General features: G+C 42.4%; 1 protein-coding gene and 1 pseudogene across 1 annotated transcript in view; one reads left to right on the top strand and one right to left on the bottom strand.

The window, feature by feature from the left end:
* Positions 1-4,558: 4,558 nt before the first annotated feature.
* On the bottom strand, positions 4,559-15,988 carry LOC132238790 (protein tyrosine phosphatase type IVA 1-like; annotated as a pseudogene).
* A 1,566-nt stretch (positions 15,989-17,554) lies between these two features.
* The window catches only part of LOC132238105 (aldehyde oxidase 4-like), a 73,148-nt gene continuing 66,034 nt past the window's right edge, over positions 17,555-24,668 (top strand). Inside the window, exons 1-2 of the mRNA XM_059702693.1 lie at positions 17,555-17,681; positions 22,198-22,255. Coding sequence (XP_059558676.1) covers positions 17,628-17,681; positions 22,198-22,255 — 112 coding nt within the window. The 5' untranslated portion in view covers positions 17,555-17,627. The remainder of the gene's footprint in view (positions 17,682-22,197; positions 22,256-24,668) is intronic.

A 24,668-nucleotide genomic window follows, 5' to 3' on the forward strand; every position in this document is an offset into this window, starting at 1 on the left:
CTGGTGGTCAGTGCATATCATAGCAACTGGTCACTCTGCCGTTTGGTCGCTTTGCATATTAGGCTTTTATTATATAGGACTAGAGGCCCGGTGCACAAAAATCTGTGCACTCAGGGGGGAGGGGGGTGTCCCTCTGCCTGGCCTGTGCCCTCTAGCAGTCTGGGACCCCTCGGGAGATAACAACCTGCTGGCTTAGGCCTGCTCCCGGGTGGCAGAGGGCAGGCCCAATCCCTAGGTGCAGCCCCTGGTCGGGCTCAGAGCAGGGCCGATTGGGGAGTTGGGGCACCGCCCCCTGTCACACTCAAGGCAGGGTTGATGGGCAGGTTGCGGCGCCACCCCCTGTCACGCACAGAGCAGGGTCGATCAGGGGGTTGGGGAGCTCCCCCCTGTCACACACAGAGCAGGGCCCATCAGGGGGTTGGGGAGCTCCCCCCTGTCACTCACAGAGTAGGGCCAATAGGGGAGTTGGGGCACCGCCCCCTGTCACACACAGAGCAGGGCCGATCAGGGGGTTGGGGCGCCGCCACTGTCACACTGAGGGCAGGGCCGATGGGGAGGTTATGGCTCTACCCCATCACACACAGAGCAGGGCTCATGGGGGGGGGGGGTTGGGGGTGCCACACCCTGTCACACACAGAGCAGGGTGGATAGGGAGGTTGTGGCCCTGCCCCCTGTCACACACAGAGCTGCAGGGCGATCAGGGGGTTTGGGCGCTGCCCCCTGTCACGCTGATCCCGGTGCTGGGAGGCCTCTCGGCTCTGCTGATCCCGGTGCTGGGAGGCATATTACCCTTTTACTATATAGGATAGAAGCCTGGTGCACGGGTGGGGGCCGGCTGGTTTGCCCTGAAGGGTGTCCTGGATCAGGGTGGGGGTCCCCACTGGGGTGCCTGGCCAGCCTGGGTGAGGGGCTGATGGCTGTTTGCAGCTGGTCACACCCCCTTCAGGGTGGGGGTCCCCACTGGGGTGCCTGGCCAGTCTGGCTGAGGGGCTGAGGGCTGTTTTCAGGCTGGCGGGTGACTGAAGCTCCCAACTGCTCCTTTTTCCCTTTTTTTCTTTTTTATTCTGGGCCAGCTTTAGCTTTGAGGCTTGGCTCCAGCTCTTAGGCCTCCACTGCTGAAAACAGGTTTCTGGCCTTTGTTTACCTTCTGTATTTGAAACAATGTTGCAATCCTGCTGGCTGAAGCCTGGCCGACTAAAGCAGGTTTCTGGGGTTTTGTTTAGCTTCCATATTTGTAACATAGTTGCTTAGAGTTGCAGCTCAGAGGCCGGCAGCGGCAGGCGGGGAACGTTGGAGTCCTCCGTCACTGAAGCAAGCAAGCCTCATGTTCGCTTTAAGATGCCTGGCTGCCGGCCGCTATCTTGGCTGGCAGTTAATTTGCATATCGCCCTGATTAGCCAATGGGAAGGGTAGCGGTCATACGCTAATTACTATGTTTCTCTTTTATTAGATAGGATTACTTCAGAAGTTTAACTACCCACACTCAAAATTGTGGTTGAAAGTAACCATTAAGCTCCGGGAAGACAATGACTACTTTAGGTGTTTGGTGTGTTTTTTCAAATTTATATACAGGGTAGGAAAAAAGAAGGGTTACAATTGTTAGTACGTGAAACACAGAGTTTATTCTTGTATTATTAACTATTGTATTATTTTCCACATGAGCAACTGTAAACCTACATTTGCCCCACCCTGTATACGTGTATTTATTAACATGCCCAAAGTTGCCTAACTCTGATCTGCCCTTTAGTCACACCGATCTTCCAGAATGTTCTTCCCTACCCCTCACAAAATTTACCCGACTAGAATTCTACTTGCTCAAGACATTCTCCCCTCTGCTCTTGAGAAAAGGTAACCTGAGGTTATGTATTAATGATAGCACCTACCTGGTAAAATAAACGTTTTAATGAAGAATTCCTGAATATCCATGTTTCCGAGTTCAGGAACCTGTGACACCACTCATAGGACAAATGCTTAGATAAGGGGATCCCAAACACCCTTTATACCTGACCATATACATAGATAGCTATTTAGTATAGCTGTCTTTCAAAGAAAAGTTAAAATATATACGTAGCCAATATTTTGTCCCAATGAAAATATCTTTATTGTTTTTTGTGATTATATAAATAATATATGCTAATAGTTATTGTTTAAAAAACTTAATACATTACTATAATTTTCTATATTTCTCTATGGATATGTACATGTCTATATAACTTTACACCCTTGGGATCTCTTTGTACTTGCTCCATTTAGTTGTAGACACACTTTAGAAGGCTTTTCCTTTGTCATTTTGCTTTGTTTTTATGGGGGAAGGAATATTGCCTTCCCCACCCCCAGGTAACCACTGTATGGTGCGCATCCTTCCATTTCTTTCCCCATGTTCATATATGCATCAGTAAACATTCATACATATACGTGGAGTTTTGTGTACAGTATCTTAATGTTCTTGTTTAAGAATGTTCCTCTCACCCTGGCCAGTTGGTTGAGTGCCGTCCCATGCACCGAGAGGTGGCTGGTTTAATTCCCAGTCTGGGCACATGCCTGGGTTTCCAGCTTGATCCCCAGTGGAGGGTGCGTGCAGGAGGCAGCCAACAGATCCATGTCTCTCTCTCGTTGGTGTTTCTCTTTCTCCCTCTCCCATCCCTTCTCTCTGGGAACAATGGAAACATGTTTAAAAAAAAAAAAAAAAAAAAAAAAGGACGGTCCTCTCATCTATCACTTACTATCATTCTTCACCAAATTGAAATCAACTTAATATTAATTTGGGTGAAAAAGTAGTAGTTTCAAGGGAACAGTAATGAGGTAGGAGGGTGGGGGTGGCATTGTAAAGCCTGTCTGTCTCTCCTGGACTCCATTTAGCACATTCTCTCTCTAGACACCTCAGTCATCTCTTCTGAATCAAGAAAGATAAAACCTGAGGCCAGTCAGGCTTTACTAGGCTTCTACTGTGGGACTGACTGATGACGTCATCAAGCAACGGGACCACAAACCAGGGACTTGCTGTTGGAAGGTCTGAGTTTGCATACTGGTTCTGTATATTTAATGTCTATGTGACCCTGACAACTGTCCAAGTCTCATCTCAGTTTTCTCATCTGCAAAATGGGAATATTATAATACATCTCACAGAATTATCATGAGGACTAAATAAGATAATACATGTGAAAGCATTTTTAAGCTCTATAGTGTATTCGTGTGGGAAATATAAAGTACAAAGTAATTCTTTTTTTTAAATATATTTTTATTGATTTCAGAGAGGAAGGGAGAGGGAGAGAGAGATAGAAACATCAATGATGAGAGAAAATCATGATCAGCTGCCTCCTGCACGCCCCCCAACTCAGGATCTAGCCTGCAACCCGGGCATGTGCCCTTGACTGGAATCAAACATGGGACCCTTCAGTCTGCAGTCTGACGCTCTATCCACTGAGCCAAACCAGCTAGGGCCAAAGTAATTCTTATGTAAGGGACTAAATTTTATCCAAATTGGTAAGATTAACACAGGGTGTTTCAGTCCTGGGGCAGTCAGTGGTTAAAGGGTAGGGCCATATACTCTCATGACCAAGGCCAGTAATTCCTCTCTTTCCAAGGCCAGATAAGAGTTGTGCCCCACACAGACTGTACCAGCTTCGTCCTATTGGTAGAGTAACACCCTCCCATCTCCTGATCCATGAAAGAATCAAAGGGGAGGCCCTTAGCACCTATAAACATGTTACTACACATATACTTAGACCTATCACTTTCACTGCTAGGAATTTTTTAACAGCTTTACTGAGATATAATTCACAAATCATAAAATTCACCCATTTAAAGTATACAATGCCATGGTTTGTAGTATACTCATAAACTTGTACAACCTGACTACAGTCTAATCTTAGAACATTTTTATCACACTCCCCCCACCAAGAAAAACCCTAAATCCACTATCACTTTTAGGAATTTAACCGATGGACATCCAAAAAATTTCTTTTTGCCAAAATACATATGCAAAGATGTTTACTGTGGGAAGATATTTATATAAAAATGAAAAAATAAATCCACACAAGGTGTTCCTTACTTGGGAGCTTTAATAAAGTGTGATGCATCTATATGATGGCCTACTAGGCAGTTGTTAAAATGAATGAGGTATACTATATCTATATATGGTGACATGGAAAAATATTAGAAACTGCATAGTTCTATGTGAAATAGGTCACAGGAGCTCTGGACTAGATAAAACCCTATGGAATCCCAGCAACACGTGGCCAGGCAGGACTGCCAGCTATTCTGCAGGCCTGTGTAGGTCACCTATGATCTCACTCTACCTCCTCCAAAAGTTTACAAGAGGAACAGCTAGGTACCTATTTCCGATCCTAGAAATAAGAGTCTAAGTGGTAGGAGAATTTCCTTTCCAATGATTCTGACCTTTTGAAACTCTGGGATTATCAGTTGGCAGAAACTTGGGAACGTGGCACCTTGTACAGTTTCAGAACTGCACTGGGTAAAGGCCATACTGGTGCATCCAATTCTCTTTCAGTGGTTTGCTTCTTTAAGGTAGGCATTTTGCAATTAAGACATATATAGGTTACAAGAACCTCTTGATCCAGTGCAACATACACCATTCTCTCCCAGTTTCCTCCTCCTCCTCCTCCTCCTCCTCCTCACCCAACACTACACCCAGTTAGGCCATAAAACAGAGTAGAGTGGGAGGAACCTCATTAAAGATTTGGGATTATCGACTTGTCCTGTAGCCCCTGCCTTTTGCCCTAGGAGCACTGTGTCTATTCTCTGAGAGTTCTCCATCTCCTGGGACTCTTCATTTATGCGCGCCGTTAGAGGGGCTCCATGACCTGTCTCAGGTGTTGGGCTTCTCCCATAGTCCAGCGTATAATGATAAAAATAACTAAATTATATAGTTGCTACATGCCAACCAGGAGAAAAATGACATCCAGCTAATGGGTAAGATCTAGATTAGTAGAGGCTTTCCATAACAGCACAAAATGAAGTTTCTAGAAAGACATTAATAACTAAGACTTGATATAAAAATCAAAACATTGAACAAACCTGGTGTATACTTGTGATAGTGTGAGAGATGTAAACATAAATTGAGCAGGCAAATAATTAAATAGGCCCTACTTTTTCTATGTTTGAAATGACTGCAGGGATAAACCACTTAAGGTCCAGAGTGTTCACAGTTCCTGGGATTTTAGTTCTATATGAAACTAAACATACACAAGTATTGTGCTCTGTATTTTGGCACCTAATCTTTCTAAATCTCTTATATATTGATGTGACTCTGGCATGAGAATAGATTTAAAGACATAACTCAATGTTGCATGAATTCAAGAAAAGTCATTTGGTACAAATGAGAAACACATTTGAAATGCTGAACAGTAAGAATCTTTTGCAAAAAAAAAAAATAGGTTGATCATAACTAAACACAGAGGTTGCAATTCTGTCAAGCTTGTTGAAAACTACTTTTCAACCCTCCTACGGAAGCCTCATTACACTTATTCACCAACTCAACATGTTGGCAAATTGTATTACGAATTAGATCCTATCTCCAATTCCACTCCCACGGCAATGGCATCACTGAATGCTACAGCTGTTTTTTTAAATTAATATTTATTTGATTACTAATTCTGATGAAATTATTCATAAGCTCACTGGTGATTCATATTTTGGAAATTGCATATATATATATATACATTTGTAAGTGGATATATACAGGGTGGAGCAAAAGTAGATTTATAGTTGTGTGTATGCTAAACACAGAGTTTATTCCTGTATTATTATTTAGTAATCATTGTATTATTTTCCATACAAACAACTTTAGACCTACTTTTGCACTACTCCATATATATACATATACATGTACATAGATTTACTTTTTGAAAATTTTCTTTTTCTATGAATATTTAGAAGACATTACATACTAAAACTATAAATATCATTTTCTTTTTTTTCTTTTTTTTTATTGCTTAAAGTATTACAAAGGGTATTACATATGTGTCCATTTTATCCCCCCGCCCTAGACAGTCCCCTAGCGTCCCCTATCCCCCAGTGTCTTATGTCCATTGGTTATGCTTATATGCATGCATACAAGTCCTTTAGTTGATTTCTTACCCCCCTACCTCCTGCCCCCCAACCCTCCCCGGCCTTCCCGCTGCAGTTTGACAATCTGTTTGAGGCAGCTCTGCCTCTGTATCTATTATTGTTCAAAAGTTTATAATGGTCTCTATTGTCCATGAATGAGTGAGATCATGTGGTATTTTTCCTTTATTGACTGGCTTATTTCACTTAGCATAATGCTCTCCAGTTCCATCCATGCCGTTGCAAATGGTAAGAGTTCCTTCCTTTTTAGAGCAGCATAGTATTCCATCGTGTAGATGTACCACAGTTTTCTAATCCATTCATCTACTGATGGGCACTTAGGCTGTTTCCAGATCTTAGCTATGGTGAATTGTGCTGCTATGAACATAGGGGTGCATATATCCTTTCTGATTGGTGTTTCTGGTTTCTTAGGATATATTCCTAGAAGTGGGATCACAGGGTCAAATGGGAGTTCCATTTTCAGATTTTTAAGGAAATTCCATACTGTCTTCCATAGTGGCTGCACCAGTCTGCATTCCCACCAGCAGTGCACAAGTGTTCCTTTTGCTCCACATCCTCTCCAGCACTTGTCGTTTGTTGATTTGTTGATGATAGCCATTCTGACAGGTGTGAGATGGTACCTCATTGCTGTTTTGATTTGCATCTCTCAGATGATTAGTGACTTTGAGCATGTTTTCATATGTCTCTTGGCTTTCTGAATGTCCTCTTTTGAAAGGTGTCTATTTAGGTCCTTTGCCCATTTTTTGATTGGATTGTTTATCTTCCTTTTGTTAAGTTGTATGAGTTCCCTATAAATTTTGGAGATTAGGCCCTTATCAGATATGACATTGGCAAATATGTTTTCCCACACGGTGGATTTTCTCGTTGTTTTGTTGATGGTTTCTTTTGCTGTGCAGAAGCTTTTTATTTTGACGTAGTCCCATTTGTTCATTTTTTCTTTAGTTTCAAGTGCCCTAGGAGCTGTATCAGTGAAGAAATTGCTTCGGCATATCTCTGAGATTTTGTTGCCTTTGGATTCTTCTAGAATTTTTATGGTTTCCTGTCGTACATTTAAGTCCTTTATCCATTTTGAGTTTATTTTGTGTATGGTGTAAGTTGGTGGTCTAGTTTCATTTTCTTGCATATATCTGTCCAATTTTCCCAACACCATTTATTGAAGAGACTATCTTGGCTCCATTGTATGTTCTTGCCTCCTTTGTCAAATATTAATTGAGCATATTGGTTCGGGCCGATTTCTGGGCTCTCTATTCTATTCCATTGATCTATATGCCTATTCTTGTGCCAGTACCAGGCAGTTTTGAGAACAGTGGCATTGTAATACAACTTGATATCTGGTATTGAGATCCCACCTACTTTGTTCTTTTTCAGGATTGCTGCAGCTATTCGGGGTCTTTTTTTATTCCAGATGAATTTTTGGAAAGTTCGTTCTAAATCTCTGAAGTATGCCGTTGGTATTTTAATGGGAAGTGCGTTGAATTTATAGATTGCTTTGGGTAGTATGGACATTTTAATGATGTTGATTCTACCAATCCATGAACACGGTATGTTCTTCCATCTGTTTATGTCTTCCTCTATATCTTTTTTCAATGTCCTGTAGTTTTCTGAGTAGAGGTCTTTTACCTCTTTAGTTAAGTTTATTCCTAGGTAGCTTAATTTTTTTTGGTGCAATGGTAAACGGGATTGTTTTTATAATCTCTCTTTCTGAAAGTTCACTATTGGTGTATAGAAATGCCTCAGATTTCATGGGGTTAATTTTGTATCCTGCTACATTGCCAAATTCATGTATTAAGTCTAGTAGTTTTTTGATGGAATCTCTAGGGTTTTGTATGTAAAATATCATGTCATCTGCAAATAAGGACAGTTTTACTTCCTCTTTTCCAATTTGGATGCCTTTTATTTCTTCTTCTTGCCAAATTGCAGTGGCTAACACTTCTAGTACTATGTTGAACAGGAGTGAGAGGGGGCATCCCTGTCTTGTTCCTGTTCTTAGGGGAAATGGTGTTAGTTTTTGTCCATTGAGTATGATGTTGACTGTGGGCCTGTCATATATGGCTTTTATTATGTTGAGGTATGATCCTTCTACTCCCACCTTGCTGAGAGTTTTTATCAAAAATGGGTGTTGAATTTTGTCAAACGCTTTTTCTGCATCAATTGATATGACCATGTGGTTTTTTTTCTTTCAATTTGTTTATGTGATGTATCACGTTTATTGATTTGCGGATATTGTACCATCCTTGCATCCCTGGGATAAATCCTACTTGGTCATGGTGTATGATCTTTCTGATGTACTGCTGGATCTGATTTGCTAAGATTTTGTTGAGGATTTTGGCATTTATGTTCATGAGGGATATTGGCCTGTAATTCTCTTTCATTGTGTTGTCTTTACCTGGTTTTGGTATTAGGGTGATGCTGGCTTCATAGAATGAGCTTGGAAGTGTTCCTTCCTCTTGAATTTTTTGTAGCAGTCTGAGGAGGATAGGTTTTAGTTCTTCCTTGAATGTTTGGTAAAACTCCCCTGTAAAGCCGTCTGGTCCTGGGCTTTTGTTTGATGGAAGCTTTTTGATGACTGCTTCAATTTCTTCCATAGTTATTAGCCTGTTGAGATTTTTAGATTCTTCCTGATTGAGTTTTGGAATGTTGTATTTTTCTAGGAATTTGTCCATTTCCTCCAGGTTGTCTAGTTTGTTGGAGTAGAGCTGTCCATAGTATTTTTTAACAATCATTTGTATTTCTGTGGGGTCTGTTGTTATTTCGCCTCTATCATTTCTGATTTTGTTTATTTGGGTCCTCTCTCTCTCTGCTTCTTGGTGAGTCTGGCTAGAGGTTTGTCAATCTTGTTTATCCTTTCAAAGAACCAGCTCTTGGTTTCATTGATTTTCTGTATTGTTTTTTTGGTCTCTATGTCATTTATTTCTGCTCTAAGTTTTATTATCTCCTTCCTTCTGCTCACTCTGGGGTTTTCTTGTTTCTCTCTTTCTAATTCTTTGAGTTGTAGAGTTAGATGATTTACTACCATTTTTTCTTGTTTTTTGAGATAGGCCTGTAGAGCTATAAACTTCCCTCTCAGGACTGCTTTCATTGTGTCCCATAGGTTTTGGATTGTTGTGTTTTCATTGTCATTAGTTTCCAGGATGTTTTTAATTTCTTCTTTGATCTCATTGGTAACCCAATCAATATTTAATAGCATGCTATTCAGCTTCCAGGTGTTTGAGTATTTTGGGTTGTTTTTATTGTAGTTTATTTCTAATATTATGCCATCGTGGTCTGCAAAGAAGCTTTTTATGATTTCAATCTTCTTGAATTTGGGGATACTTTGCTTGTGATCTAATTTTGAATATGTCTTATGAGCACATGAGTAGAATGTATATTCCCTGGCTTTGGGGTGAAGTGTTCTCAAGATGTCTATTAAGTCCATCTGATCTAGGGAGTCATTTAGGATTGCTGTATCTTTGCTGATTGTCTAGAGGGCTTATCCAGTGCTGTCAGTGGTGTATTAAAGTCTCCTACTATGATTGTATTGTTGTCGATCTCTCCTTTGATATCTTCCAGGAGTTTTTTTATGAATTTGGGTGCTCCTGCATTGGGTGCATATATGTTTACCAGGGTTATATCTTCTTGTTGTATTGATCCCTTTAGTATTATGAAGTGGCCTTCCTTATCTCTTGTTATGGCCTTCACTTTGAGGTCTATTTTGTCTGATATAAGTATTGCTACCCCAGCTTTCTTTTCCTTTCCATTTGCCTGAAAGATATTTTTCCATCCTTTCACTTTCAGTCTGTGTGAGTCCCTTCTAATGAGGTGGGTTTCTTGTAGACAGCAGATGTATGGGTCATGTTTTTTTATCCATTCAGCCACTCAATGTCTTTTGGTTGGAGCATTTAGTCTGTTTACATTTAAAGTTATTATTGAAAGGTACTTGTTTGTAGCCATTTCTTTTTTTGTGTGGCTGTTTTCTTTCTGAGCTTTTTATTTCTTCTTTTTATACCAGTCCCTTTAGCATTCCTTGCATTGCTGGCTTGGTGGTGATAAACTCCCTTAGCCTTTTTTTGTCTGTGAAGCTTCTTATTTCCCCTTCAAGTTTGAATGATAGCCTTGCTGGATAGAGTATTCTTGGATTCAGTCCTTTGCTTTGCATCACTTTGTAAATTTCAGTCCATTCTTTTCTGGCCTGATGTGTTTCTGTTGAGAAATCATTTGACAATCTAATGGGAGATCCCTTGTATGTAACTTTCCATCTCTCTCTTGCAGCCTGTAAGATTCTCTCTTTGTCCTGAACATTTGCCATGGTAATTATGATGTGTCTTGGTGTGGGTCTTTTCGGGTTCACCTTGTTTGGGACTCTCTGGGCTTGTGTGACTTTTTTCTTCCCCACCTCAGGGAAGTTTTCTGGTATTATTTCTTCTAATAGGTTTTCTAATCCTTGTTCATCATTCTGTTGTTCTGGTACTCCTATTATTCGTATGTTGTTTCGTTTCATGTTGTCCCAAAGCTCCCTTAGGCTCTCCTCCTGTCTTTTAATTTTTTTCTCCAATTGCAGTACATTTTGGGTGTGTTTTGCTTCCTTGTCTTCTAATTCACTAATTCGGTCCTCCGCTTCTCCTAGTCTACTGTTGATACTTTCAATGGAGTTTTTCATTGCAGCTATATCACTCTTCATTTCTTCTTGGGTCTTACTTAAGTTGTTGATTTTTTCATCTGTTTCTTCTAGCTTCTTCCATATGTTATCGATTTTTTCATCTGTTTCTTCTTGCTTCTTGCAGAGGTTGTCGATTTTTTCCTCCATCCGGTTTATGCACTCTAGGACCCTTATTCTGAATTCTTTTTCTGTCATGTTGCATGCCTCTGTATTACTTAGCTGCTTTTCTGGAGAGTCCTCCTTCTCTTTCCTTTGGGGGTTTCTTTGTCTACCCATGTTTGATCTCACTGACATATCTAGACGTTGAGTCATTCAGTGGTTGCTCCCTTGGTGGCAGTGACTCCTTGGTCTGTGGTTGCTCTTCGGGCGGTTGCGGTAGCAGCTGCTCTTCAGTTGGCAGCAGCTCCTCTGGTGGGTGCTGTTCACAGCTGTGGTGGCTCTTCTGGCTGGTGGGGCAAGGTTTCACGTACAGCTGCTGTTCCTCAGCAGAGGGTGTGGTGCTCAGGAGGTTGCCGTTGCTTGGATCTGCTGCGTTGATTTAAAGGCACAAAATACAACACAACAAGGCACCATGTACCAGGCACTATACACAAATATATTCACGATATTAATAACCCCAAATAAAGGTGACCACGTGAATTAAGAGAATTAGGGGATAAAGAAGAAGGGAGAGAAAAAGATAAAAGAGAAAAAAGAAAAGAAAAGTCGGGACCCAAAAAAGGAGTGCAAAAATGAAATTGGGAAAAAGGAGGGGGGAAAATAAAAGCGAGAAAAGAAAAGAAAAGAAAAGAAAAAGAGCGAAAAGAGAGAATGAAGTGGAAGAGGGGAAGAGACTTTTTATATGAGGAGAATACTCTTATAGATCAGCCATTAATCCCAACAAATTCCAGCAACAGCTCCCTGGAGATGAATGCAAACTGGAAACAACCAATAATATAACGATGAAAATAGAATGGAGAACACTAATCCCAAAATAAAATAAAGAGAAAATAAAATGGCACTTTAAAAAATGGTAAAATGGTAGCAGTAATAAAACTGGTTAAAAATAAGAAGGTAGTAATTAAAAGGGTAAAATCAGGTGATGGAAAAAGAAGAAAAAAAAGAAAGGAAAAAAAGAAGAAGAAAAGAAAAAAATTGGTTTCTTAGTTAAAAGGTGAAAAAAGAAAAAAAAATTGCAGTAGTGAAGGTCCTTCGGTTCTTCTATTCTTCAGTGTGGCTTGCCTTAGACCTGCTAGGTATTCAGGAGAGTGTTGAGTTTCCCTGCAATATACTGTTCCTCTGTGTTGTAAACCACAGTCCTTATTTTAAAGCAGGCCGCATTTATTTCCCAGACTGCCTTATTTTGTGTTTAGCAAAGAGTCAGTTTGTGGGTCAGCCTCTGGGTGGCAGTGTTCTGGGGTTGGCCTCTGAGGCTATAGGGCCTCTCTGTCCAGTGGAAGTTCACTGCCCAGAGCTGACTGCGTAATAGTTAGTTACCGGCGCTGTGTTGTTGCTGGGATTGAAAATCCCTCTATAGGCCAGACCCTGTTAACTCCCAGGGACTGATCAGGTTATTTTAATCCTTGATCTTGTACAGGGTGGAATCTGGGTGTGGCTGTGCTCCTTGCCTGGGGGCTGGGGGGAGGAGTCTCACTCTCCGGAGAGAATGGCTGCCCCAGTCCTGGGCTCAGGGGTGTCTCAGCACTCAATTCGCTGCCACCTCTCCCGGCTCCCCCCCTCTCCCCAGTCTCTCCCCAGATTCCACTCCTCCGCACACTCTCCCTCTCTTCAGCACAGGTGAGTGTCTGTATCTGAAATGTCCCATGAACAGGATTCAGTGAAAACAAACAAACAAATGCCGGCCGTGGAAACGGGGAAGGCTTGGTTTCTGTAAGCTTCTTCTCTTACCGGGACTGCATGGTCTGGTTAGCTCTTCAGGCTTCCCCCTTTAGGCTCAGTCCTCTGTGATCACAGAACCCAGCTCTCAACTCCCCCTAAGGTGCCAGGAATCCCGCGGTTCTCCTTTCCCCTGTCAGGGGCTGTGCCTGTCCCAAGGGACGCGGCTGTCCGCCACGCGGTCTCCCTCCGACCCTCTGGGCTCAGAGGTCTGGCAAACTTTCCTGCCCAAATCCCTTGTTTTTTTTTACCTTTCCAGGGGAGTTCTGCTCTTCCCGGCTGCAAACCCTCTCACCAGCTGAGCAATTTCGCCAATTCGGTGTGGGTGTTACTAGTTTCAGCTGCTCACTCCATTTGCTCCGGGACACGACCTGGGATGCGTCTGCCTATATCGCCGCCATCTTCCGTCTTACAGCTGTTTTTATGGCCACTGGAGTCTTTAGAATGCAGCTGCCTTTTAGGGCAGTACTTCTCCAAATAGAGAAGTTGCTTGCTGTTCAAAGCTCCATGCTGATTTTGTCTTATAAATGTACTGAATCTTCATATTTTATTCCACCTTTGATTAACACTGGGGCAACAAGCACCAGCACCCTCCCAATGCCTGCAACACAATATGTGGCAATACAGCCACCAGGTTCTGCAAGAAACTTACTTTTTACAAGATTTAACCAGTCATCAACAATCTGGTTGGATGGTGCTGCACCATTATCAAAAGGCCAGTCAAAGCATGGATGCCTTCTTTCTCCACAAAAGTAGTGTCCTTATCCATTGATTCAGAAAAAGCATTTAACAAAATCCAACCCTTTCTTGATAAAAACTCTCAGCAAGGTGGGAATAGAAGGATCATACCTCAACATAATAAAAGCCTTATATGACAAACCCATAGCCAACATCATACTCAATGGGCAAAAACTAAAACCATTTCCCCTAAGAACAGGAACAAGACAGGGATGCCCACTCTTACGACTTATGTTTGACATAGTACTGGCAGTACTAGCCATTGCAATCAGACAAGAAGAAGAAATAAAAGGCATCCAAATTGGAAAAGAAGAAGTAAAACTGTCATTCGCAATGACATGATATTGTACATAGAAAACCCCAAAGACTCCATCAAAAAACTAGTGGACTTAATAAATGAATTTGGCAATGTAGCAGGATACAAAATTAACACCCAGAAGTCTATGGCTTTTCTATATACCAATAATGAACTCGCAGAAAGAGAAATTTAAAAAGCAATCCCATTTACCATTGCAACAACAAAAAATAAGATACCTAGCAATAAACTTTACCAAGGAGATAAAGGACCTGTATTCAGAAAATTTCAGGACACTGAAAAAAGAGATAGAGGAAGACATGAACAAATGAAAGAATATACCATGTTCATGGATTGGTAGAATCAACATCATTAAAATGCCCATACTACCCAAAGCAATCTATAAATTCACGCAATCCCCAATAAAATACCAATGGCATACTTTAAAGACCTATAACAAATTCTCCAAAAATTCATCTGTAATTAAAAAAAAGACCCGGACTAGCTGCAGCAATCTTGAGAAAGAAGAACAATGTTGGAGGGATCACAATACCAGATATCAAGCTGTATTACAAAGCCACTGTTCTCAAAACTGCCTGGTACTGGCACAAGAACAGACAAACAGACCAGTGAAACAGAACAGAGAACTCAGAAATCGACACAAGCCATTATGCTCAATTAATAATTGACAAAGGAGGCAAGAGCATACAATGGAGTCAAGACAGTCTCTTCAATAAATGATGTTGGGAAAACTGGACAGATAATTGCAAAAAAATGAAACTAGACCACCCACTTATACCATAAACAAAAACAAACTTAAAATGGATAAAGGACTTAAACGTAAGATGGGAAACCATAAAAATCTTAGAAGAAGCCATAGGCAGTAAAATAGCAGGCATTTGTCATAACAATATCTTTACCGATACAGTGCCTAGGACAATGGAAACTAAGGAGAAAATAAACAAATGGGACTACATCAAAATATAAAAAGCTTCTGCATAGCAAAAGAAACCATCAACAAAACAACAAGAATGCCCAGTGCATGGGAGAACATATTTACCAATGTTATCTCTGATAAGGGGTTAATCTCCAAAATTTACAGTGAACTCATACAACTTAACAAAAGGAAGATAAATAATCCAACCAAAAAAATGGGCAAAGGACCTAAATAGACACTTTTCGAAAAAGGACATTCAGAAAGACAAGAGGAATATGAAAACATGCTCAAAGTCACTAATCATCCGAGAGATGCAAATCAAAACAACAATGAGGTACCATCTCACACCTCTAAGAATGGCTATCATCAACAAGTCAACAAACGACAAGTGCTGGAGAAGATTCAGAGAGAAAGGAACCCTTGTGCACTGCTGGTGGGAATGCAGACTGGTGCAGCCACTGTGGAAAACAGTATGGTGTTTCCTCAAAAACTTAAAAATGGAACTGCCATTTGACCCAGTAATACCACTTCTAGGAATATATCCCAAGAAAACAGAAACACCAATCAGAAAGGATATATGCACCCCTATGTTCATTGTAGCACAATTTACAATAGCTAAGATTTGGAAACAGCCTAAATGCCTATCAGCAGATGTGTGGATTAGAAAACTGTGGTACATCTACACAATGGTATACTACACTGCTATAAAAAAAGAAGGAATTCTTACTATTTGCAACAGCATGGATAGAACTGGAGAGTATTATGCTAAGTGAAATAAGCCAGTCAGTGAAAGAAAAATACCACATGATCTCACTCATTTATGGATAATAAAGAACATTATAAACTGATGAACGAAAATAGATACAGAGGCAGAGAAGCATCAAACAGACTGTCAAACTACAGCAGGAAGGCTGAGAAAGATTGGGGAGTGAGGTAAGAGATCAACCAAAGGACTTGTACTAGTATGCATGCATATAAGCATAACCAATGGACATAAGACACTGGGGGAGGGGGAAGAGGGCATGTGCCAGGGGGGTAGGGGAGGCTGGGGGAAGGTCAATGGGAAAAAAAGAGGAGACATATGTACTACTATTTGTAATACTTTAAACAATGAAATTAAATTAAAAAAAATAAAACACTTTAGTATAAAAACAAACACACACAAACGAGTAGTGTCCTAAGTTGCTTCACATATTCTTACTATTGTGGTAACTCCATTCTTCTTAAGTTCTGCTATGAATTTGTTTGAGGTCACAGTGGTTGGGTTGTGTGTAATAAGAAATCTCATGTTCTTGTATGTGACTTCCACAGGAGCTGGGCAGTTCATGTGAGCCATGATCATTTAGTTAAAAAACACTCAATAGGGTGATGAAAGAATTTTAAAATTGAATACAGAAATGATGCACAGAAACTGAGCCCACTTCAAGTCTACCCCACTGGACATCCTCGGTGCTGCGAGTGCAGCTGGGAGTAATGGGAAATGAGATGAGCCTCCTAACGAGCAGCAGCAGTTCCTTGACCTGGTCATACTGAGGCCATAGGAAGGAAGGGCACTGAGGGCCCCCATCCAGGCCTGAACTCACGCAAAATGCTCCGCAGATGCCGGTCAGCACTTCTATGTCCAGGGGAACCACTCACATGGGGGCTTCTTGGTGGAGTAGTAATGGATTTCTACAGTCCACTCACCTGCACAGAGGGCATGCTGTGCCTGACAATAATCTCCACTGCCCTCCAGAAACTCCATAAACGTGTGCCTACAGGTAAGAACACTACAGAAAGAACCATGCTGACTCACTGAAGGTTGTAGCCTAGTCATACAACTGGTCCTGACAGCGGTGGTGGAGGAAGCTGCAAGGCAGGGGGAGGCAGTGTGTGTGGGTGGGTGGCAGGGGGAGGGGGGCGGGGGGCAGTGGCAGCTTTGCAGAAGGCGGCAGGGGCACCAGACTCTTGAGACACAGAGTATGGAAGGAGAAGCTGGGTAATGAATGCAAAGGAGAGAAGGAAAGATGAGATCCAGTAGGGGGTCGACAAACTTTTTCAGTAAAAGACCCAGAGAGTGAATATCTTAAGTCCTTGCGGACCATAAGATCTCAACTGTGACCACTGAGCCCTGCTGTGGCAGCTGGAAACCAGCCAGAATCAATACCTAAATGAATGTTTGTGGCTGGGTTCCAATAAAACTTTAAGGACACTGGGGAAAGTTTCATGAGTTTTAATAGTATACTATTTTATTGATTGATGGTTTGGTTAGTTTAAAAATAACAATAGCCTATTTAAAACTTGATTTTTAAAAAATATATTTTATTGATTTTTTACAGAGAGGAAGGGAGAGGGATAGAAAGTTAGAAACATCTATGAGAGAGAAACATCGATCAGCTGCCTCCTGCACACTCCCTACTGGGGGATGTACCCGCATCCAAGGTACATGCCCTTGACTGGAATCAAACCTGGGACCCATTGAGTCTGCAGGCTGACGCTCTATCCACTGAGCCAAACTGGTCAGAGCTAAAACTTGATTTTTTTAAAACTATATATTTTTATTGATTTTATAAGAGAGGAAGGAAGAGGGAGAGTGAGATAGAAACATCAATGATGAGAATCACTGATTAGCTGCCTCCTGCACGCCCCACACTGGGGATCAAGCCCACAACCCGGGCATGTGCCCTAATTGGGAATCGAACCGTGACCTCCGGATTCATAGGTCGATGCTCAACCACTGAGCCACGCCAGTCAGGCAAAACTCGATTTTTATTTATTAGTCCCCGGCTTTTAACACATTTCCCTAAAAAGCCATTCTGGGCTTCAAAGGGGAGGGGCAAGGATGCTGAGTTGGCTCACTCCTGGCAAAGGAGGAGACAGGGTGCTGCCAAGAGCCCTTTGAAGTGCTTGCGGACCGGGCGGGCAAACAGCCCTGGTTGGTGCTCCTGTCTTCTGACGTGTGGCTATAAATCACCTGCTGAAGCTTGGGCTTTTCCAAGACGGATAGGCAGCCGGGTGTTGGCTCTCTGACCTGCTCTACTGGAAGAAAACCTCCTCCTGGGGCCCTGCTTTCTGGCACGATGCCTTCTCTCCCCAGTTCTGATGAGCTGATTTTCTTTGTGAATGGAAGAAAGGTAAGTTTACACAATGATTAATATGAATTTTTGCACACCAGAGACAAAGCCAAGCTAGTTGTTTTTTTTTCACTACAATACCACTCCTTAATTAACCTCTGCCTTCTGTCTTTGTCAAGTCATATGTACTGGTCTGAACTTGAGCATGGGTCATTCATTCAAGGTTCAGTGCAAAATTATGAAAGCATGGGGGCTTTTGCTTGCTCTGAACTTTTCTTTTGGACAGTAAGGAGCTCCCGTTTGTATTTGTTGGATTACAATGGGGGTGAATTCTGACCCAGGTTATGAAAAACTAGATGAGCTCTACTGGAGTTCACCGATGTTATTGCAACAGAAGGTACATATGACATTAAGGATGCTAATCACAAAGAATGGTTTTGTTTTGCCTTCATACATCCACTCAGCTGGTCAATTAGCCCAGAAACTGAAGCAGCTCTCCTGAGCCACGGGGCAGGGAGGCTGCTGTGTCCACTGGGGAAGAGGTGCGGCAACTCGAATCTCCATTGTCCTCAGGCCTGTACTTGAATGAGCAAAATGAATAAATAAAATGTTTGAGGTGCTTTGGGACAATTAGGTGGGAAAAAACTTATAAAATATTAAAACAGAAAATTGTTTTGAAAAGTCATTTGGTATTAATGATTTTGCTTCCCACGCCTCGTTGTGCTGCATTACTGATGTTCTTCCCTAAAAGGGGAGACACAGCTTTAATCATGGCAAACATTCTTGGAGTGTTGCCTGTCAAATAGCAGGGAAACAACAATTTTAGGAAACCCATGAACTAAAGAACAAAGAGTGAAAGAGAAAGCAAAGAACCAAGAAAAAATCTGGGTTTAGCAATACTGCTTACCAATTGGTCAGGATCTTGCATGACCTGAAGCCAGCTGGCATGTCAGAAGAATAATTGCTGAGTGGACAGTTCACGGGAATTCAAACGCTAAGAACTTTTCTGAGTTCAAGGAAAACGGGGCTTTGTTGCTTTGCCTTTGCTAGTAAATAAAACCATGTATCCTTCAATAACACATTCAAATGAGTATTCCCTCTCCAGGTCTCCCAATCTTTTGAATTCATATCTGATAGTTTGGTATTTTTCCCTTTCTCTGTCTTACAAATTTCTAAGACAAGTTGTAGATGGCAAATAAAAGGGGGGAAATATATACAACTCTTTGAAGAAATTAGGTTTGCTGTTATTTTTGTGGTTGATCTTCTTCCCTTTAGACCCAGGAGCGCAGAGTTGAGCAAAGCACATTCCTTCACCAATGGCACATCCTCATCACAGTCTGGACAAGGCTCTTCATTTGCTTTATATTATTTTCTTTTTTCTTCTTATTTCTTATCTTCTCTTTATTTCCTTCTCCCAGATGCATCCACTCTTGTGCATTATAAACATACATCCTTGTCGTATACTTTCAATATAGTCATTTAGAAAGATAGACGTATCCTTAAAATATATGCAGTTGATCCTTGAACAATACAGGTTTGAACTGCACTGGTCCACCTATATGTGCTCTTTTTCCCCAATGTATTGTCCTTATGATTTTCTCAATCACATTTTCTCTAGCTTACTTTATTGTTAGAATACAATAGAAATATATATCCTATATAATAAAGAGGCAATATGCAAATTAACCCTCATGCCTTCACAAGATGGCTGCCTACGACAAGGCTGGCAGGGGGGTTAATGAGGGACGACCAAATGACTGAACAAGCAGGCTGCGTGGGGTGACCAGGCTGGCAGCGGGGGGAAGTTTAGGGTGACCAGGCCAGCGGGGGGGGGGGGGCAGTTAGGGGTGACCAGTCTGGTGGCAGGTGCAGTTGGGGGCTATTAGGCCGGCAGGGGGGGCAGTTAGGGGAGACCAGGCTAGTAGAGGTGGGCAGTTGCAGGTGACCAGGCTGACAGGGGGGGCAGTTGGGGGCAATCTAGCCAGCAGCTGGAGGCAGTTAGGGGTGACCAGGCCAGCATGGGGGGCAGTTAGAGGCAACCAGGCAGGCAGGCAGGTGAGCAATTAGGAGCCAGCAATCCAGGACTGTGAGGGGGATGTCCAACTGCCAGTTTAGACCCAATTCCAGGGATTGGGCCTAAAGTGGCAGTTGGACATCCCCCAAAGGGGTCCCAGATTGGGGAGGATGCAGGCTGGGCTGAGGGAACACACCTCCCCTGCATGAATTTCATGCACCAGGCCTCTAGTGTATATATAACATACAAACTATGTGTTAATTGACTGCTTATGTTATTGGTAAGGCTTCTAGTCAACAGTAGCCTATTAATAGTTAAGTTATGGAGGAGTCAGAAGTTATATATGAATTTTCAACTATGCAGGGGGATCAGCCCCCTAATCCCACATTGTTCAAGGTTCAACTGTACAGTGTTTGGCTTTGCATGAGTGTGTTTATATTCTTAAGTTACCCAAGTGAAGTTGTGATTTACTTCACAAGACGTATACATCTCCTTCCATTTCTTTTGTGACTCAAAAGAGATCTATCCATGTTGCTTTTTGAGCACCTGGCTGATTATTTCTGCATGTAGAGTTCTCCAGGCTGTGGACATCCTGCTTATCCAGTCCCCCAGTGATAGACACATGGGATGCTTCCAATTCCCCACTACATGCAGTGAACACCCTACCATGTATTTCCTTACCAACACTGGCAGGAAAATCTCTAAGTGAAATTAAGGCATGCCAATGTCTCAGGTTCTGCCAGGTGGCTTTCCAGGAATCCTGCACAAGTTACATTTTCCAACAGTTCATTGTATGATAAAGGCTGCCTTCTTCCCAATATAAATATACGATTTGCTAATCTACGATGTGGCAACACTAGATACAATCAAACTTGCTAAAGTGTGTTAATCTGATGGGTGTAAAATGTTCTTTCATTATGGTTCTCCCTTGCTTATCTCTAGATCTTGGTAAAGTTGCTCCTTTATTCATATACTTAGTAAAAAGAAATCATTTCCTATGTGTCTATAAAGTACCAGAGGAAACAGAAGGTACGAGTACAATTTTTTAAAATTAAATCTTTATTGTTCAGATTATTACAGTTGTTCCTCTTTTTTTCCCCCCATAGCTCCCCTCCATCCGGTTCCCACCCCACCCTCTGCCCTTACCCCCCTCCCACTGTCCTCATCCATAGGTGTACAATTTTTTTCCAGTCTCTTCACGCACCCCCCACAACTCTTTCCCCCCGAGAATTGTCAGTCCACTCCCTTTCTATGCCCCTGATTCTACTGTATTCACCAGTTTATTCTGTTCATCAGATTATTTACTCACTTGATTTTTAGATTTACTTGTTGATAGATATGTATTTACGAGTACAATTTTATGAGTGTAACTGACGGTATGACCAGAATTTTTCATATGATTATGGAAATATTTATTTATTTTTAAAATATATTCTTATTGATTTCAGAGAGAAAATGAGGGGGGGAGGGAGAGAGAGAGAGAGAGAGAGAGAGAGAGAGAGAGAGAGAGAGAGAAACATCAATGATGAGAGAAAATCATTGATTGCCTGCTTCCTGCACTCCCCCTACTGGGGATGGAGCCTACAACCCAGGCATGTGCCCTGACCAGAATGGAACCGTGACCTCCTGGTTCACAGGTCAATACTCAACCACTGAGCCACTATGACAGGGCTGAAATATTTATTTTAAATGGCTGGGAGTGCTATGTATTTGAGATGTCAGAATTGCAGTTAGCATCCTTTCATTAAGTTCCCAACATCTAATCTTGTTTTCTCCTACTTCGTTTGGGCTTTGATCCTCCCATGTCATAATGGGTGCTGATCTTATCTCTGGCTCTTCAGATCCTCTGAGGACACAGAAGGAAGCTTGGAAATATGAGGCATTTATTAAAAATAATGTGGCTTGTTGTTGTTTTCCTGGGGTGATAAAAATATAAGCACTTTTAGTAGAATAATGTCCTCAGTGCTACCTTTCCAGGTGACTTTCTCTCCAGTTCTCGCTAATGTTGCATGACTGTACCTAACCAGGGAGCTGCTTGGGCAGGGAGGGCAGACAGCTCTCATTGCATGTGTCAACTTTGACCTATTGGCGGTAACAGCTTGAAATGCAATGTGAGAGATAGAACAGAGATTGATGCTCCCTCTGCTCTTTCCTGCATTTCACTGTGGAAGGATGGAGAAGACAGGGGTGTCTCCCTTAAACACACTCACTTATGATCTTATGACTCCCTTAGAAAATCTTCTCCAGCTAACCTGTTTTGTGGCTTTCTGTAGCCACTAGTTACCTTGATCGATTTTGGAACCTGTGTATCCATTACCCTAGATAATTCTAAGGAAAAACAACCCAGAATTTATACTTGTCATATGTATTACAAAATCCAGAGGCATTAAAATAATGCTCCATCATTTTTTCAAAATTCTGGTTCCAAGTATTGTGTTCCCTTTGCTGTTGTTTAGTCTTTGGACATCATCACCTGTCAGAAACATGCCCCTAAACAGCAGGTAGACTTGCCACAGTTCTGGTGTTCTCTCCCTAAAGTCCTCCTCTCGTTCCACACTGCAGGTCGTAGAGAAGAGCGCCGATCCTGAAATGAACCTGCTGTTCTACCTGAGGAAAGTCCGTATCCTTATGTTTCTCTGTGATCCGTCTGGATTGGGTGGTAAACAGTGAGCATGTTAAGACTTCTGAAGAAAGTCACCTTGTATTTGTTCTAGGTCAATCACCTGGTGTCCAATTTGTAGCGTCTGGTTGGAGTTCAGAGAATGCATCCAGAGGTGATAGATGTGTACTTTATTTGTTGTATTTTTCATCTGAGCACACAACCAAAAGACCCCTCCAGGGAACCACGAGGGTCCACTGGGAACAGCTTTGGAAAATAATTTCATGACTTCTGAGGCCCATGGTCACTCGGATGGCGGCTTCACGTTCAGGAGTGTGAAGGTGAAAACGCCCAGTCAATTGCTCAGTGCAGCATGTCCCTGACAATGGTTTCCCACAAGCACATTTCATTGACTCGTCGCGTATGCCTTTTCATAAACCTTATTGAAGAAAACAAGGTTTTATAAACATTTCAAAATTCCAAAGTCTGGCTGATGCCCTCCCAGATCTCCACCTGGATCTAGAGCTTCCTTCACCTCTCACTCCTCCCAGGCCTCCAGTAGAACTTCCATAAAGATTAAAAAGCATTTCTTGATTTGGGGGCAACTATAAAGGGGGTAGCACGAGGGCGTGATGATGGCCCTATACCTGTCTGTCTGCCTCCCAACATACACACCCCAATACACGACTTTATTTCTCCCTGATCTTCCCTTGCCAAAGTTATCTAATAAATGATGTGTGCCGGATGCCACCTTTTCTATTGAACCCCTTGCAATGTAGTTTCCCACCCCATCATTTTACTCCTCTCTCAATATAATCTGTCCCTATTCCACTCACTATTCCAGGAACTGTACAGGTGACTGGACTATCACCACCACCCCACCCCCCAAGCCTTCCATTTGCCAAGCAAACTCCTGTTCAACCCTTGTCTCTTCCTTCCCTCCCAAGCCCAACGTGAGTGCCCTATGATACTTGCTGTCACCCCTTTACTGACTGCCTCCCTAACTAGGCTGAGGGAAGAGGCTATGTCTTCCATCTTGCCCCTGAACACCTTGTGCTTGGTAAAATCTGTGAGTTGCAAGAATGGCAGGAAGTGTTAGGGCTTCCGTGGTGGGACAGTGAACACATCGCATTTTCCTGTTCTGCACTACAGCCAGGATCTCACAGAGATCAAGCTGCCTTAAAATGGCACACTCTCCTCGCCCCAAGTAGCTGTGGGCCATTCGCTCTCCTGGTGCATTACCTGGCCTTGAAGATTAGGTTGCTTTGAACCAGGCCAGGAAGTGGGGAGGGAGAAGATAAGCAAGAGATCCAAGAACTCACCCCAGCAGATGTGGGCTTGGCAGCTGGGATGAACGGGATGATGCTGTGGGAGGCTGTGACCTTGGGAAGGAGTGAAATAGTGAAAGAAAGATGGAGATGGCTCCCCCACATTTGGTTTCTTGTGTGACTGGGTCCCATTCTGGCAATGACACCTAAGTCAGGCCCCAAGGCAGCAGCAAATTGGGGTTTTGTGGGAGCCTGAAGTTTTTATAATATTGGAGACCTGCTTTCAGGAAAAAAATATAAAATTAGCAATGTAAATTAGGTACAAGGCCTTGGAAGGGGCCATGGGAGTCCTGTGAAAAGTGCAGTAGGCCAGTGCTAATGTAGGCACATGGGGTGCTAACTCTGGCAGAAAATCCAGTATTTGTGGTTATCCATGAATATTCATGCAAATCACCCACTTGAGAAACAAGTTAAAAATGAGCCTCTGGCCCAGTAGGTGTGGCTCAGTGGTTGAGCATCTACCCAGGAGCCAAGAGGTCACCTGTAGATTCTGGGTCAGGGCACATGCCCATTTGGGGGCTCAATCCCCAATAGGGAGCGTGCAGGAGGCAGCTAATCAATGATTTTCATCACTGATGTTTCTTGTTCTCTCTCCCTCTCCTTTCCTCTCTCTCTAAAAATCAATAAAAACATATTTTTAAAATAATAAGCCTCTGCCTCCATCCCAGAAATATTGGCTCTGTAATCAGAGGTTGGGGCCTGGAAGTCTCAGGTGAAACACATTTACTTAGAATGACTTCTTTATGCAGTTAGGCATCAGGAAGAATGAACAGAAGAGGACACTAGGGAGATGGGAATGGGAGACTGAGGTAATTCTGCCTAGAGCGGCTTCCGGCCATGTTTCCTTGGGAGTCCATGCATTTTCAGCTTGCTCCTAATACAGATGAATTTCTTCACTTAGGAGGTCTAGAGAAAGCTCAGAGCAGTCTGTAGTGAATTTAGAAGTGATACAAAGGGAAGTGGTAGGGTGTGCTGACCAACAGTGAGATTCTTACGCTGCGTAAATGGGAGATGGCAGAGCCAGTGAGGGAGGATTTGGCCTGTTGTTTGCTTTTGTGTGTTTGTTTTCCTGGAATAATGAGTGGGATAGGGGCAGATATATTGGC

The sequence above is a fragment of the Myotis daubentonii genome, chromosome 7, assembly GCF_963259705.1.
Source record: "Myotis daubentonii chromosome 7, mMyoDau2.1, whole genome shotgun sequence".
Classification (NCBI taxonomy): Eukaryota; Metazoa; Chordata; class Mammalia; order Chiroptera; family Vespertilionidae; genus Myotis; species Myotis daubentonii.